The following is a 16,668-nucleotide window of genomic DNA, read 5'->3' as shown; positions in this document are numbered from 1 at the left end:
GAGGGTACTGGCGGTGGGGAATCCGAGGAGTGAGACGACGGTTTTTTTAACTATGTAATTTTTTAAAATAATTATGTACTCCCTCCGTCCCACATTACTTGAGTCGTATTCCTTTTTGGGTTGTCCCAAATTACTTGAGTCATTTCCTTTTTAAGTAAAAATTAGGAAATTTTAATAAACAATTAGCTCTAATTAATCTATCCCTTATTGTAATTAACAAATTAATCTCTCTGACACCCACCCACCCACCACTCGCCCGTAACATTCATTTTACACATTCTTCTTTCTCACTCTTCAATCATCCTCTCCAGTTTCTCTCTCTATTCGAATATTGAATCCCTAAATTTTGCCTCATCTATGCAAAAAATCTCTACATTCCAGAGGTGAACTCCTATTTTTCACATCCATCTTCGCGACTCTCTATATCTGAGAGGTGAAACCCTAAATTTTCATTGGGTTCTCTCTTTAGTCTCTCTCTTCCGCCTACTCTGTCCTCTTGGTTCTCTAAAAAACGGCGCATAAAAATTAAATCAATACCCCTATTATAATTGAAACATCTAATCAACTAATCTACTTAATTAGACAACCCACTTAAAACACTAATAATCCATTTCTTAATCTCCGTGCCCAAAAGATATGTCTCAAGTAACTTGGGACGGAGGGAGTATGTTTTTTTTGTACTATTTATGTTTTTTTTATATAAAGTGGTTGCAATTTCTCCGTATTTGTGTCCATTTTAATTCCGTAAATTGTTTAATTCCGTAAATTGTTTAATTTGATGAATTTGTGAATTTTTATTATTGTGGGGAGTCCGTCGGGATATCCTTGGGGATGTCCGCCACTGTGCAGTGGGATGTCCTTATGACGTGACAACGCAATGAGAAGTCCTTATGACGTGGCAGAAAGTGTTTTTGGGATGTCCGCGGGAATGTCCGTCGGGACATCCGCACCACTGTGGATGCTCTAATATCCAAAATATAAATAAAGCCGAAATAATTCAGTCGCACGCGCCAATTCAAAATAATTCCCGCTCTTCAAATGTCAAACAGCTGAATTCCACTATTTCAATTTGGAATTGGAAAAGACGGAACCCTAGGTGTCGCCTGAGAATGTCGACGTGGCAGATATTTCCCGACGACCGAAACGATTTCCTCTGGGAAAACGCCGTTCAACAGCTCCGATTGGAAGAATTCTCTCCCGCTGTGGCTGAAGACTCTCGTCGCTTCCCTTCCATGGCGGATCTATTGCTTCTAGGTCGATATTTCCATTCAATTTAAAAATTCATCCGAGTATAGTGTAAACCTGACAATCAACAAGTGTCCTTCCTGGAAAATGTAGGTTCTTCGAAGTTATTGGAGAATGGGAAGAGCTATGTGGAGGAGCAACCGACTTTTCGAACGGGGTTGGGGAAATCTGTGGAGTTGAAGCAGTCGTCAATCGCCAGAGCACGTTCTGTTCTTGGTGAACTGGATTACACGTTGATTGATTCTGGTATTGATTTTTCTGGATATGTATTTTATTTTTCAGAAGAATATTTTGTTTGGTTAGTGAATGAACTTACTGTGGCTGGTGATTATTGAGTTAAATGCATGATTATTGACTAGGCAGCTGAATTTTAGCTACTGTAGAAATAGATCTTTGAAATGCCATATCATGTATCAGATGGTGGTGGCATGGATATTGCGTTTGGTTGCTCTGTCTTACATGTAACTTGTAAAGTAATGCTGTAGTGTCACAATATGTCATTTATTATATTTAAGTGTAGCCTCACTTAGATTGATTTGAAGTGGTTTTGAATTTGCGCTGTCAAATAAAGAGTGGTTCTTGAGAAACTTATATGGGGTTGTGGTCAAATAATTATGAAGGTAATAAATGGCATGCCTCTATTTTGAATGAATATTTCATGCAGGCCACTTGGATGGGAGAGAAAAGGGATCTGCTTGTTTTAGACCAATATCTAACATGAACTCGATAGAATCAGCTGTTATGTCAAAGTCTGTGTTTCATAGTGCATCAAAAAATGATGTTCATATGAAAAATTCCATGTTTCAGACGGGATTAGGAAAAACAGTCAGCATATCGTCTGCTGGCTTACATAGGGCAAAAGCTCTGTTAGGCCTAGATGGAAATTGTGATCAAGAACAGAGACAGAAACAATCAATTTCTTCTGAGCTCCTTTCTTCAGACAATCCATCTCATTTGGACACCCAGAAACTGAGTAAATTGAATTTCAGTAGTTCCACCAAGGCAGGGGCATATCCTAGAGTGAAGTCTAGTACTCATCCAAATGAATCCATGAATTTTCCGGAATGCATGACTGCTGCTTCTGAACTTCCACAAGTCAAATTTCAAACTGCTGTGGGAAGATCCATATCAGTTTCCAGTGATGCATTGCAACGAGCTAAAAGCTTGCTAGGAAACCTTGAGGTTGATTCATTTTTAAATGAAGCAAGCACAGCCAATCCACTGTTCTCAGTAATTGATGGGAAACCAAGTTGTTTATCTAATCAAAAAGATGACTTTACTTCACCATTTCTGCACCACCAAGCAATAAAAAATGGTGGTCAGCCCTTGAGAAAATTTTCATCCCCCCCTAGTTCAAGTTCGTACAAGAGAAACTCATTTGGTAAGTCTGAGAGGCTACAACCAGGGAATAACTTGATTGCACAGTTTGATGCGGAGGCAGAAGGCAACTCTTGTAAAAGGCATTATAATGGATTTACTGTAGACAGAAAGCCCCCTAAGAAAAAATCATGCTCAAACATGGATGGTTTGGAATTTGCAATTCTGCCAAAGAGTGATCCCTCAAAGGTGACATTCAATACAGCTTTGGTGGATATATCAAATACTATGAATATAGATAATAAGCAATATTCTGGAGAGAAGAAAAGACTTCGAGGGATTAGTTCTGTTTCTCCATTCAAGAAGCCTCGCAGTTCATTTGTCACCCCGTTAAAGAAAACTAACTTGTCAGATACTAATGGTAATGTATCAAAGCTTAAACCTCTTCCCTAAACAAATCTCTCTCCTGCTGTTCTAAATATGTATTACCTCTAGTTTTGTCTAGGCCGGCACCAAAAGAGTCCCCATGCAAACAAAGGGTTTCCTTGAGATACCCTTCTCAGCGTTTGCGGGTTTATCTTAAAGAGTACTTTTCACAGCCTCCACTGCAAGAAAAGGTAAAAGATACATATTCACTTTCTTTTAAGTGCTTTTCTTTTTTTGCAATTGATATATCTTACAATTTTCCCTACCAAATTAGTTGGGTAACTTGCCAGAATATGTGAAGAGTATGAACCCAATTGCTGCTGAAAGTTTTACAATACGGAATGAAACATCTTCAGAATGTATTGGGCCGGAGGCTTTCTACACAATGCTATTGCAGTCAGGAGCTTCTATCCAACACATGACCAAAGAGTATTCTCACTCTCTTGCTATGAAAATTTGAAACTTATATCGATTTGCATTTCGGGCAACTTTAGAGTGTACTGAAACCTGATGTTTGGCCATCACTATTATTCTAGTATAGAGTTTGTGCTCATGTGCACAGTCGTAATTTATGTGTTATTAAAATTGACTATAATGGTAATACAAATGTTCCCTACTAAGTTTTCAGCTTTTCTTTTATTTATTCAGTCTACATTTATAGGTGGGTCACAAATCACTATAAGTGGATCATATGGAAATTGACCTCTTATGAAAGAAGCTATGCTGAAAAGTTTTCTGGAAAACTGTTGACCGTCTCTAGTGTGCTTGAGGAATTACTGTACAGGTATGGACGGTTAATTGTGCAATTTGTTTTTTGTCGTCCTTAGTGTATGAAAAATGATCATATTGTGACATGTAGGTATGAAAGAGAAGTAAATCACGGACATAGATCCTTAATCAAAAAAATGTTAGATGGTGATGTACCACCTTCTTCAATGATGGTACTTTGCATTTCCTCTGTCTGTGAAGATCACGACCCACAGTGTGGAAATCAGTCTGTTCCCCAGGAAGGTGGCTATGTTAATGCGTCCAGAATAGAGTTGACTGATGGATGGTAAAGAGATCTTCACATCTCTGTTTCTGTGTGTATATCTCCTTTACTTTCCATTTTACAAATTTGTTATAAGACGAGTAACCAAAGAATTATTAGGTATGCCGTGAAAGCTCTGTTGGATGAACAGCTATCCCAGAAACTTGCTTCAAAGAAATTGTTTCTGGGCCAGAAGATCAGGGTAGATTATCCTTCCATGGAGTCATAATATTTCATGCCATATCAAAAAGTTGGTCAATATTTCCTGGTTCTTACAGTTTGTATTGTCTTCTGAAGATATGGGGAGCCAAACTGTGTGGGTGGCTTGGGCCTGTTTCACCCTTTCAGGTTTATACATTGTCTGCGGTTTTGATTAGCCTGATACTCTTTGTTGTACTGTTTTTTAAGTAGTGCTGAATTACTTTTCAGGCATCATCGACTACAAGTTTGTTATTGCACATAAATGGTACTTACAGATGTCATTGGGCTGAAAGATTAGGACTATGTAAGCATTTTCCATCTGATTGTACTTCATTTGGTTACTTAGAACATCTTTGCACTTTATCTTGTTGTTTTAAGCATTGGATTCCTTTGTTTCTCAGGCAAGCGTGCTGGTGATCCATTGTCATTCAGATGCATCAAGGGAAATGGAGGGGTAGTCCCCAGCACTTTGGTGAGGGTCACAAGGACCTATCCAGTTCTTTATAGGGAGAGGTAACCTTATGTTTTGATCATATATTTTCTGAAAATAGGGTCTGAGAGGAATAATATATCATCCAGGTTGAGTAATGGAAGTTTTGTTGTGAGGTCTGAGAGGTTGGAGGCTAAAGCTCTGCAGTCATTCAACCAGAGGTGATGCTTCCCTTCTCAATTTTGGTTGATCATTGATTTCAGTACTTCCTCCGTCCCACAATAAGAGTCACATTTTGCCATTTCGGTCCGTTCACAATAAGAGTCACATTTCACTTTTACCATAAATGGTAAGTAGGTCCCACATTCCACTAACTCACTTCACTCTCATTTATTATTAAACCAATATAAAAAAGTGGGCCCCATATTGCACTATCTTTTCCAACCACTATTCTTTAAATTTATTAAAACCCGTGCCCACACCAAATGTGACTCCTATTGTGGGACGGAGGGAGTATAATATAAGGTGAACTAAAAATTTGGATTTTAAAAAAAAATTACCCCTTGTCACTCTAAGTGCAGGAGCCACTATTTTCTAATGTGTTTACTATATAAGTTTGATTGTTCTTTTACCATGTTAAATAAGTGGATGAGTTGTTAATATCCATATTTGAGTTAATTTTTTGACTTCAGGCGTGATCTTGTTGCTGAAGGAATAATGTCCTCGTTTCAAAGGGAAACAGAATTTGATGTTGGGGATGACCATGAACGTGAAGAGGGGGCCAAACTTATGAAGTTACTTGAGACTGCTGCTGAGCCAGAGGTTCTCATGGCTGGGATGAGCTCAAAAGAACTAGCTGCTTTTGCTTCTTACAAAGCTAAGCTGGAGGTATGAGAGGATGTGTTGTTAACTCAATGGTTGGATCCTGTAAGAATTCTAATATGTTTTTATGCGATCATCAAGGCAATGAGGCTGTCAGAAATCCAAAAAACGATTGAGAAAGCTGTGCAGGATGCTGGGCTTGGGGAGAGAGAGACCACTCCATTTTTGCGTCTTAAAGTGGTCAGTTTGATGAAAAAGGGTCAACAAGAGTGCAGTCCACTGAAAGGCTTGGTTACTATATGGAATCCAACTCAGAAACAGGTGTTTTTTTACGATGCTTCATGACAAATGTTATATGAGATACTGTTGCCCCTAGAAAAAAATATCAGGAAACTTCTTGGTTTTTTTCGTCAATGCTATTCCAACATATTTACTACCCACACGAATACAAGTTTCTTCACATATTAATGTTATCCGTGGTATAATTTTTGCTAAGCCTCTTAGGGATATTTGTTAATTGTTATTTTGTAGACACTGGAGCTGCAAGAAGGGCAGGCATATGCTGTTGGAGGTCTTGTACCATCTAGCTCCGATTCAGGCATCCTTTACTTACAAACAAGAGGGTCAACTAGTGGTTGGTTACCATTGTCCCCCAGGATAATTGAACAGTTTGAGTAAGTGGCTGTAGAGATGTACATTTATTTCTGCCCGTTTGTGAGAAACAAATCGAATCAGTGAATGATCCAATACTGGTTCTTGAAGGTCATTTTTCGTCCCACGTTCATCAACTACAATATCATGTTTGGGAGGAGTTCCTCTCTCCAGGTAAGTCTTGCGCAGGTGATATCATTGAACTGCTTGTGATTCTTAAATTTCATATCTCCTTGAGCTTTTAGTCACCCAACATTGCCTGCGTGGATTTGCACAGCGAGTTTGACATGGTGGCTCTCGTTGTGTATGTGGGAGAGGTGTATAGACAAGGTCACCTGCAAAAGCAGTGGGTATTTGTGACTGATGAATCTGCAGCTGAGCTTTTCTTGGAGGGATCACCAGATGTACTACTGGCCATCAACTTTTGCTTACCCTACGTTGAATTTGATTCATCTGTGCCAATGAACTCCAGTGTTTCTGGATCCGTGGCAAGTCTAGTTTGATACCAACTTCCTTTTAATAAATTCTTTTGAATCAATTAGTTTTAAGCTTTTATCGACGCAGCAAATATGGAAAGAAAACACAATCACTTCTTGATTACAGGTGGGATTCTCTAATCTTACAAAGAGAAAAAGAGATCAAGTAAATGGCTTGTGGGTTGCTGAAGCTACAGAAAATTCAGATTATTTTCTTAGTTATGATAATGGAGTTCGCAGGCATCTAAAAGATGCTGCTGCCTCAGTCGCAAAGTGGGCAACTCCCCCGAACCCGGTAAGCCACTTTCAAACGTAAACTTACTAAATATTACTACCCTCCATTCATCTGCATAACATCTCCTCTATGTAAATTTGGTAAGTGCAGATAATCGAGAAGCTCAAGGAAAGAGTTCTTTCCATAATCAGAAATCCAAAACATAGATGCTGACACGACCTATTTAAGCTCTTTGATGTAGTATTGATTTTTAATGCTGCATGCAAATATATATGCTGGTAGCTGAGATCTAGTGTATGATTTTGGGATGTCTGTTTTTGAACGGGTTACTAGATCAAAAGCTTATAAATATGTGGTCACTTTCAGTAGTTAAAACCAGTAAAATACAAAGACACAGTCACTCACACTGATACCTTTTACTAAGTTTCCTCTACCATGAAAACAAACGATATGAAAAAAAAGTAAAAATTTGAGGAACAGGTTTTGAATCAAACAATACTTGTTATCCTTTTCTTGTTCCTTTGCATATATCTCTGATGCAAATATAGTTTAAGACTGTGGGAGAGAGAGAGATTAGTAGCAAGAAGTTGAAACGATGCATCAAAACCACCAAGGAGCGGGTGACAGAAGCTCACAACCTCTTCAAAGGTTTGATAACGAGAAAATGCTGACATTAATTGGTTGACGACGAGAATGAAGAAGAGGATGACCTCTCTTGCTCTCTAGCTTTGCACGTTATATCTAAAAATGACAGTGTTTTGGTTTTTTTTGTTTTAAATTAAGATTGAGTTTTGCATAGATCACAATTCAGAATTTTGATCTAAACAAAATTGATCTTAACACACAATGTGGGCTGAATCCTAACCCAAGTGATTTTGCCAATATGATGGTCAATAAAAATGCATCTTATACGGATGTCATTAGTTAGTTTTTAGGTTATTTTATAAAATCCTGATTTGAGATCATTTTTAGATCAATATAAGTAGGTATGCACACGGTTCAAAAACCGCTGGTTTCGGTTCGGAACCGGCGGTTCACTGTTTAGAAATTTCTTGAACCTGAACTGGCCCGGATAGGTTTTTGGCGGTTCCGGTTCTGGTTCAAAATACAGAACCGCCGGTTTTTGGCCAAAAACGGCGGTTCCGGGATGGTTCGGCAGTTCGTTTTTTTTTGGACTTTTTAGTCTTTATTTTTCTATGAAATGTGTGTGAATAAAATTCAAACAATAAGGATGAAAATAGCTATTTTATTGATATAAATTTAAACGAGACTACAAGTTACAACGATTACAATTTACAAAAGATTTGAAGTCTTAAACAATAAATTTAAATATTTGTTGCTTTTTTAATTGTCAATTTTTTTTACAAATTATATTAATTGTTGCTTTTTTGCATATTTTAATCAATACATTGAGAAAAATAAGTAACATACCTACATTTAAATCCAATTATTTGAACATGTGCACATTCTATAAATATACAAATTATGAGCAGCATGCCACATTCAATTTGATTAAACTATTCTAACTAAACTATTCTAGTTGATGCTATTATTAACTATAAATTTGTCTTAGAAAAAGAATTATGACAAAAATAAATATAAAAATAGTAAATAATAAAATGTAAAAAATAAAGAAAGTTTTGTCTTCTACATTGGAAAAAGATTAATGAATGGTCTAAACATGTAGTTATAAAAGAAAATACATATTTTCTCCTACATCGAAAGTGAAACATAAAATATTCAAGGATGTCTTTATTATGAAGTTTTTGTATTTATTATTTTATGAAAATTTATTTTTAAATATAAAAATTAATTTTTATAATTAATAAATAATTTTTTTTATATTTTATTTGAACCGGCAGTTCGAACCGTTGAACTGGCGGTTCCGGTTTCTGAAAATCGTGAACCTGAACCGAACCGTCTGAACCTCCGACCGGTCTGGCGGTTTGAACCGCCTCCACCGGTTCTGGTTTTGGGTTACGTCGGTTCGGTTCGGTTTGTGCATGCCTCAATATAGGTCATGTTTAGATCATTATACAGATGTAATTAGTTAGTTTTGGTTCTGTGCTTTTTATACAATCCCATAACTTAGGAAATCCCAATTATTTAATTATCTTTTGATTCATCGAATCTTTCCATACATTGTTATCTTGTTCTATAAGTTAGGGTATAGTATTCTAGTATTATAAATAGGGATAGATTATTATTATTTGCATTATTCAGTCAATCAATAAAATTCTACCTTTCGCCCAAATATTGGCAATACACGAACTCGTATTTATCTCTCTGCCCGACGGGAACAATTCCTGCGCACAATCATAGCTCTCCGCCGACCCTAAGCAAGGGCACCGGAAGTAGGGCTGGTAATTTTCGACACGACACGATAATCGGACACGAATCCACACGAAATTATTGGGTTTAGGTCAAGCCTTATTGAGTTCGTGTCCTTATCGGGTTGACCCATTAAGAACCCGATAATTTCGGGTTGGGTTCGGGTTGGATGCAGATAACCCGATAAAATTAAGATAATATTATTATTTTTATTATTATTTAAAAAAATATATTTTACTTTAATTTTTTTTAATTCTTGTAAATTTAGGTTTAAATGGTATAAAATGATTTTAATTGTGTAAATTAGGTTAAAAAACAAGGTTTAATCGTGTAATATCAGGTTTTAATCATGTGATTGTGATATCAGGTTCAGGTCGTTATCGTGTCGGGTCAACCCATATTATATCGTGTCATTAACGGGTTCGTGTCGGGTGCGAGTCATGTTCGGATTTAAAGGTAGCAAGTCGGGTTCGTGTTCGGATTTACAGTTCCCTCAACATGTCGGGTCTGAGTTAGGCCTTATTGGGTTGGGTCGTTATCGGATTGACCCGATAACGACCCAATATGCACGATTTGCCAGCCCTAGCCAGAACCCTTTTTGGTCGTCAATCAGCACCGCCGGCCACCGTTAAGGAAAACGCCCTTAATAGTTTTGTATTAAGATTGAATTTTGCATAGATTACACCTCTATCTATGTCTTAAATTTTGTGCCCATAAAGCTAGGGTGGTGAGATTAATTATCAAGATTTTGGCTAGAGTCACTTGCGTTTATAAGTAATTCTCGTCTGTAATTTATTAAATCTTAGTATTTCGCAATTTTAGAATTATTTCCCAGCATGGAAGAACAACATCGTTATATCTGTTATTTTATCTCTACTGATAGGCACAGTTCAACAATTGTCACAATATTATCTAAAGACAAGGACAGTTCAACAATCGTCGCAACAATGCTGTATTATTTAGATTCAATTAGTTGAATAAATATAAATTGGCTTAATGGAAAGATTAACCCGACTAACAACAAGTATATAATAATAGAATTCATTTGTAGTTAATGGAAATATTGACCCAACTAAAAACAAGTACTACCTCAGCTAAGTAACCCAACTAAGTTTGAGTCAAAACTTTTAGGTATAGAGATTAAGAAATTGTATTAAAGATTAATAAAATAAGAAAGACAAAGAGAGACTAATGTAGGTGATGGAATAAAATAAGAGTGATTGGATGTTTTATTTTTTATTAAAAAAGGAAATGATTCAATTTTATTAGTACATCCCAAAAAGAAATACGATTCAACTTAATTAGGACATATGGAATATATAATAATAGTATTCATTTGTAGATGAAGAGAGGTGGACAGAAATTGGTGAAAATGCAAGGAATGAAAGTAAGCATAGGTTAGACTAAAACTAATATATTGATTATCTCTGTCACGCCCGCATTTTCTAAGGATAGAAAACACGGTTGATCGCGATTAGGGGAGGATTAAAGAAGCGGGAAAGAAAGAGGAAAACAACACAAATCGACCATAGCTCGAAACAAATGGGAAAAGCTCGAATAAAAAAAAATTAGAGTATCATCTCAACAATTGACAACTCAAAGGGATTATATCCCAACGATACATAAACTCAAAAGAAACAACATTCAGCGGAAGCATTTCGAGAGAAGAATAATATTATGTATGAAGACACAATATATTCGGAATATTAAAAGCAAACACAAATCTTCACCAGCTCTGCTCAACACCCACCGCGCTCGTCACAGCTCAACCTGCAAATTTTTAAAAAGAAATGCAGGGCTGAGTACTTGATGCACTCAGTGGACTCATGCCGAAAACATTTTCAATAAAAATATTTATCATACCATTAACGAGTGACCTCGGGGTTTTAACTTTGAAAGAGCCCGAGTCACTAAAACATTTCACTAACATCATCATCGCCATCAACCTCAACAACACCATACCATATCTGAACATACATGACAAGGAATGTGGCCACATTCCAAGCCACTAGACCGGCCAACTCAAAGAGATAGCGCACGATCTACGGGGTGTACACTAGCCTGAGTAGGGACTCACTCCCTAGTCAGACCCGAATTCGATTAACCATACATGGCAAAAGCCACTTCAGATAGGTCCCATAGCAACACAAAAATATGGCATGACAAACATATTTCGCAAAAACAAATATTCTTAGGACATAGTCCTTATTTAAAAAGAAAGTCCACCTCGAGTGCTTAATCCGAAATTATATTCTTTCACTTGCGATCACGATTCACTTGCGAGATAACACCTTTAGAATTTTAAAAAAAAATAATGCATAAATGAACACACGGAATCAAGCAATATTTAAGATGCATGCATTCGAAGGCTTCAATTATTTTTATCGGTAAGATCACACTTTTTTCCCCATTAAAAGCTTAGGTATTTCGATTAACTCCGGCCGACCAACTTAAATATAAATCAGCCCAAGAAAACATAGTATACTCCTATTCACTAAATAATACACGTATACTCCCCCACTACCGTTTTAAAACAATCATCAATTATTATAAGGGTTTGTATAACAAAATCAAAAGCACTCCATTTCCAAAAAACAGTACACGTACACCCTTCCTTCATATCCACCTTAACCAAAAACTAAATATTAAAATAATATTACATAATGAAAACAAGGAATCAACTACTCCCTTTACCAAACTCGTCGGCCCCCCTTTCTCCCTCAACTCTCTCCATCCCTCAAAACAGAACTCACACAAAAAGTTTCTCCGATTCACCGTGAGTACCGCCGCTTCCGAAACAGCCGCTGCAGGCTCCGATATGTCACCCCGCACTACCGCCGTCGCTCGATGATTCGTTAAAAGTTCAATCTTTTATTCGGTTTTGTTTCGATTATCCGATTTGAAATTGATTATCGATTGTATGAGATGCAAGGTTTGAAACAATTGAAGAGATTGAGATGGTGTTGGGTATGTGGTATACCTTGAACAGACTTCGAAAGAAACAACCGATAGCTCCCTCTCTGTTCTCTCGCATCGCAGCGCCACCGTGAGTCTCGACAGCTGCTGCCGAACCGGACAGCCATCAGCTCCGTATTCACCGGCTGTTATCCGCCGTCGCCGAGCCCACACGGAGCCGTCGCCGCACTGCATTTGCCTTCCGTCTCTCCCTCGATTCGTCTCTCAAATCAGACTATTAGAAATCTCCAACTCTCTCTCTTTCAATTTCTTTTCTCTCTGCACTCTCTGTTAATGCTTCCATCGATTTGCAACTGAATGGAAAAAAAGGAGAAAGATCGTATGATATAGAAACGTGGGATCATGGGGCGATATGTACGTAGAAACCGATTTGTTCCTATTTTTTCAGCTTGTCAAGCCTGATTTTGTGAAGCAGAAGTTGTTGAGTGGATTGGGCTGTAGATTGAAAGTGGGCTCATGAAGAAAAATAAAAAGATGATTTGGGCTTGAAATGAAGTTCCACTTTAAGTAAAAAGAGAATTGGATTAGGAAAGAATAATGGTTTAAGCCCAAGAAGTAAAATTCTTCTTTCGATAAAAGAATTAAGGTCGAAAAAAATTTTCAAGTGTACAAACGACGCTCCTTTCAACAACACAATTAAAAGGGTAGAAAAAGTCGGGGTATTACATATTAATTGGGTATATCCGCTAATCGGGACAGGTCTGGTAATATCCAAAATATGGTTTGACACCCCCTAGTAGTTACATGGCCTAAATTTTGTTCTATATGAAATTTATATGGATATAGGTAGGTTATTTAATTAAATACTTTCGAAATCAGATGCATGAATGCAAAAAAAGCTTATGAGTGTATCCAAAACCCGACCTTGAAATATTTTCAGGTACCTAATTATCTGGCTCTCAACAACCATGTAAATGTAATTGGGTTTGTTTGCTTGCATGCACTATAGTTGTTAAGTCTATGTTTAATAACATATAGTAGATCATTTTTGAAGGCCAAATGTTGTATCAGTTTCCTTTGGATCATGTACTATTCATCATTTACTACTGAAGTCAACATTTCTTCTTATGATCTTTTATCAAATCTAATCTAAATAAAAAATACGTTCAAAAGGAAACAAAAATAAAACTAAAGATATGCGTGGATCTTGGTTGGGTGATTCGTCCATGTAGCATGGAGGTTTCCTTTGGGCGGTGGACTCTTCGCGATGGCAGGCTCGCCTCCTTCGAGCGTCCTTGGACCGTGTCCGTGGCAGGCTCGATGTTGCTGTGCTGAGCTAATTTAGTTTGGTGGATAACCCAAAATAGAAAAACACCGACTCTTTTGCGGGGGCGAAGGCAGTATGAAAATAAGAAAAGCAAAAAGAAGAAATCGAAGATAAAGATGCAAGATAACAATTCACAAATTTCTGTCCAAAACTATATTAGGACATTTCAAAAAACCCCACATTAATTTATGCTCTCACCATCCTACCTAACATATTGATACACATCTACCATAAGCTCAAAATCTCATACTATAAATCAGTAAATAACTGCTCATTAACCCACAATTAATCTGTATACTCCGTAACAGCTTCAAGATTCCTTCAACTACACAATTTCTTCAAAACCAACAATCATGCCCAAAGAAGTTGTTACAAAAACTGGAACAGCAGCTCGTTCCAGACATCCGGAACCCCTGGCAGGCACCAGTGGATGCAGTCGGAGTAGCTAGCAGGATTTGACTTTTTCTCAGGCTCCAACGGCTCCCAAAACTTACGGTAAATTGTGGGATGACCGTCTTTCCTGTACTCGGAAAGCTGAGTGATGTTAAGTACCGTAACCTTTGAACTGACCTGGGCCAGCATCTTCTCGACCATTCTCATCGTGGGCAGGTCCGAGCCAGTTCCCCAGTATCTCTCGTCGTCTATAGGCTGCTTCTCGTTGTAACAGTTGCCTTCACTTCCGGCCTCCCACTCGTACTTCCTGTTTAATTTAGAAGAATGTTACACAGCTTTTACTCGATAAAAAAGTAATGAGCCCTATTTTTGTTATCAAGCTTGATATTTGGTTTTTAGGTATTAAGTAGCATGTTATTTTTTACTTTTTGGTGATGAGAAATTGAAAGCATATATTTGGTATTATTGATGAGATCATGGATTTAAATTTGAGAGATATATAGAAAATTTCAAAATATGAAATGAATTGAAGGAAAAGGTACATATAGCTCACAAACACTACACCAGAAACAGGTAAATGCAAAACACAATAGTATTTCATAAGCAAGCAATCCACATTAAGGTAAATTTGGCGAGAGAGTGCTCACCCGAGATGTGTAGGCGACATTGTGACGAAGAAAACCTTCTTTTTTAGGGGATCAACGTGAGATGCCACCCAATCAGCCCATGTTTCCATGGCCAACTCCATGCCTCCAAGGCCAGTAATTTCTTCACAAGCTCCACTTTCATCATTGCTCCATCTAAAACAAGATTTCAAATGAGTGAGACACAGACATTTTCCCCACCTCTCATTCTAGCTAGTTCTTGGATTCTACTTACAACAGCTTCACCGGGCCCTGTCTCCACCACAGATACGAATTAAAAACCAGTATATCTGCCTGCTCCCATCGCGATGAGTGCCTGAGAATTGCATCAGGCCGCAGTATTCTCTCATTTCTGCGGTGATCAACTGCATCGTCGGAGTTAGATTCCACAAGAAGAGGAGCCCAAAGGAACTCGATAGTGGCATTGTAGTTCTGTGGTAGACATTATCACAAAATTCATTATTTAGAACAACATGATGAGTTCTTGCATCAAAAGATGCCCCTCTTCATGATGGTCAGTCAATGTACCTCTGCTCGAAAGATTGTGAGTTCAGAATTGGGCGTGATGGACTGCTTATCCTGTGGAATCACAGACTGCATCAAACACAGCATTGATATCCACTGCCCCCGATTGAGTGAATCGCCTACAAACATCAATCTCTTCCCCCTCAATTTTTCCCACATTTCGACTGCATCCCACCTACATTCACATCAACAAGAATTATAGTACTCCTAAAACACTGTCCTCTACATATGCACGTACCGACATTCTCATCGAATCAACTAACACAAGAATTGCACATATAATGTATAAACACACTCACCAAAGCTACTAAAACAAAACATAGAATACAGTCACAAAATCTAGTAATACAAGAAAACAAATCACCACTTCATATTGCAGTTTCGTGGCTGCCATCTCCAGAACTGATACCCCAAGTCTTGCCTCCCATGCTTGTGGCAAGCCAATTGATCGGACATGTACGGACAATGAGACTCATTGTACAATGGATACAAAACATTGTCAAAAATCCACTTTCCAGAGAAGAAATCACAACCTTCCACTTCAGACACCGCCCTCCGACCACCAGATTCCTCCCCAAGGACGGCTGAAACAGCTCTCCGGCCACTATACCTCACAGTGGAAGCGCATGTAGTAAACTTATCTAAGCCCACTACAGTAAAGCAATACGTTTCAGATCAATTCAAATCCATCAAGGTTCAATAATCACAACTTCTGATTTGCTTCCACTAAATTACAGAGAATTCAACAAGAAGCAAAGTCACTACGCTAAGCAATAACATCAAAATAACATAAAAAATAAGTACTCAACCATCCCAAAATACCCATATAAAACCAAGAATTAGTGCTGTTCAAGTAGAGTAACTACACCAAGCAATAACATCAAAACATCAGAAAATGCATACAACACAAAAGATAAAAGTTCATGAATCACAAAAACCCAAAAACGAATACGACTAAAAATTAAGAATTTTAGAGCAATAACATCAAGATTTTCAAGAAAGAGCACAAAAAATAAGAATTTATAGGTGTTCAAGTAGTAGAAGACCTGGAGGCTTGTTTGAAAGATTAAAAATATGGGAAGGCGTGGAAGAGAGCAAAGAAGCATTCTGTCTCTGCTTTTGGCCATTTCGAGCTTGGTGTTGATGAATTACTCGAATATTGGACTCACTCCAAAAAATTGAAAATGCTATGAAAACGAAGAAGACGAGCGCGATGAGAGGGAAATGTTTTTTCTTCTTCTGCCATCGTTGCTGCATATTTTCTAGTTTGAAGGTTTTAGATCAGCCGACAGCGACGAGGAATTAAATGGGGAAAAAACTAAGAAGGATTTGGGAATTTAATTATGATGTAAACAGCAAGTCCGACAATCCTACTCTACCTGACCACACAGATTTTCAATTATTAAATATTATTAGCGGTTAATTATAGTGCCATTGTTTATGCCGTTAAGGAGTAGCACTAACATCAATAATTGTGTGAAAAATGAGAGAATCAATACTTTTTTTGTCAAAGGCGAGAGACGATTGAGTGAACTAGTAGCATAAAAAGAAAACATAAAATTATATAACCAAAGTCTCTACTAACACATCCGTAGAATTCTATGAGTTTAGTTACACGTGAAAGAATAATCTAAAAACATAATTTGTAGGGAAAACATGGAAAACATAAGAACTAAAAACGATAAAATCCAGATGCTGA

General features: G+C 37.5%; 2 protein-coding genes and 1 long non-coding RNA gene across 3 annotated transcripts; 1 reads left to right on the top strand and 2 right to left on the bottom strand.

The window, feature by feature from the left end:
- Nucleotides 1–1,033: 1,033 nt before the first annotated feature.
- On the top strand, nucleotides 1,034–7,201 carry LOC121795635 (protein BREAST CANCER SUSCEPTIBILITY 2 homolog B-like). Its single transcript, XM_042194180.1, has 19 exons — nucleotides 1,034–1,254; nucleotides 1,339–1,491; nucleotides 1,910–2,983; nucleotides 3,058–3,179; nucleotides 3,263–3,417; nucleotides 3,650–3,772; nucleotides 3,848–4,042; nucleotides 4,139–4,220; nucleotides 4,316–4,366; nucleotides 4,448–4,523; nucleotides 4,621–4,732; nucleotides 4,799–4,870; nucleotides 5,342–5,537; nucleotides 5,613–5,792; nucleotides 6,003–6,145; nucleotides 6,234–6,296; nucleotides 6,400–6,610; nucleotides 6,726–6,893; nucleotides 6,984–7,201. Exons 1-19 carry the CDS (start codon nucleotides 1,110–1,112, stop codon nucleotides 7,044–7,046), a joined length of 3,384 nt encoding a protein of 1,127 aa, XP_042050114.1. The 5' UTR covers nucleotides 1,034–1,109; the 3' UTR covers nucleotides 7,047–7,201.
- A 3,496-nt stretch (nucleotides 7,202–10,697) lies between these two features.
- On the bottom strand, nucleotides 10,698–12,618 carry LOC121794537. The gene is made up of 2 exons (XR_006049308.1): nucleotides 12,145–12,618; nucleotides 10,698–10,934 (listed from the first exon to the last, which is right to left on the bottom strand). It is a non-coding gene; the product is annotated as an uncharacterized LOC121794537 (long non-coding RNA).
- Nucleotides 12,619–13,496: 878 nt separating this feature from the next.
- Nucleotides 13,497–16,323, bottom strand: LOC121793459 (protein trichome birefringence-like 35). Its single transcript, XM_042191463.1, has 6 exons — nucleotides 16,016–16,323; nucleotides 15,334–15,619; nucleotides 14,973–15,144; nucleotides 14,680–14,876; nucleotides 14,448–14,600; nucleotides 13,497–14,107 (listed from the first exon to the last, which is right to left on the bottom strand). The coding sequence occupies exons 1-6, from the start codon at nucleotides 16,224–16,226 to the stop codon at nucleotides 13,777–13,779; spliced, it is 1,350 nt and encodes a 449-aa protein (XP_042047397.1). The 5' UTR covers nucleotides 16,227–16,323; the 3' UTR covers nucleotides 13,497–13,776.
- Nucleotides 16,324–16,668: the final 345 nt, after the last annotated feature.

Source organism: Salvia splendens, chromosome 3 (assembly GCF_004379255.2).
Source record: "Salvia splendens isolate huo1 chromosome 3, SspV2, whole genome shotgun sequence".
NCBI lineage: Eukaryota > Viridiplantae > Streptophyta > Magnoliopsida > Lamiales > Lamiaceae > Salvia > Salvia splendens.
Note: the sequence above shows the minus strand (reverse complement) of the source record. Positions and strands in the feature narration are given on the sequence as shown.

Coding starts and splice junctions, on each gene's coding strand:
- LOC121795635 (XM_042194180.1), top strand. CDS start 1,110: ATGTCGACGTGGCAGATATTTCCCGACGACCGAAACGATTTCCTCTGG. Junction 3,418..3,649: donor ATCCAACACATGACCAAAGA/GTATTCTCACTC, acceptor CTACATTTATAG/GTGGGTCACAAATCACTATA. Junction 5,793..6,002: donor GGAATCCAACTCAGAAACAG/GTGTTTTTTTAC, acceptor GTTATTTTGTAG/ACACTGGAGCTGCAAGAAGG.
- LOC121793459 (XM_042191463.1), bottom strand. CDS start 16,226: ATGCAGCAACGATGGCAGAAGAAGAAAAAACATTTCCCTCTCATCGCG. Junction 15,620..16,015: donor TCTTTCAAACAAGCCTCCAG/GTCTTCTACTAC, acceptor GCTTTACTGTAG/TGGGCTTAGATAAGTTTACT. Junction 15,145..15,333: donor CGAAACTGCAATATGAAGTG/GTGATTTGTTTT, acceptor ATGTGAATGTAG/GTGGGATGCAGTCGAAATGT.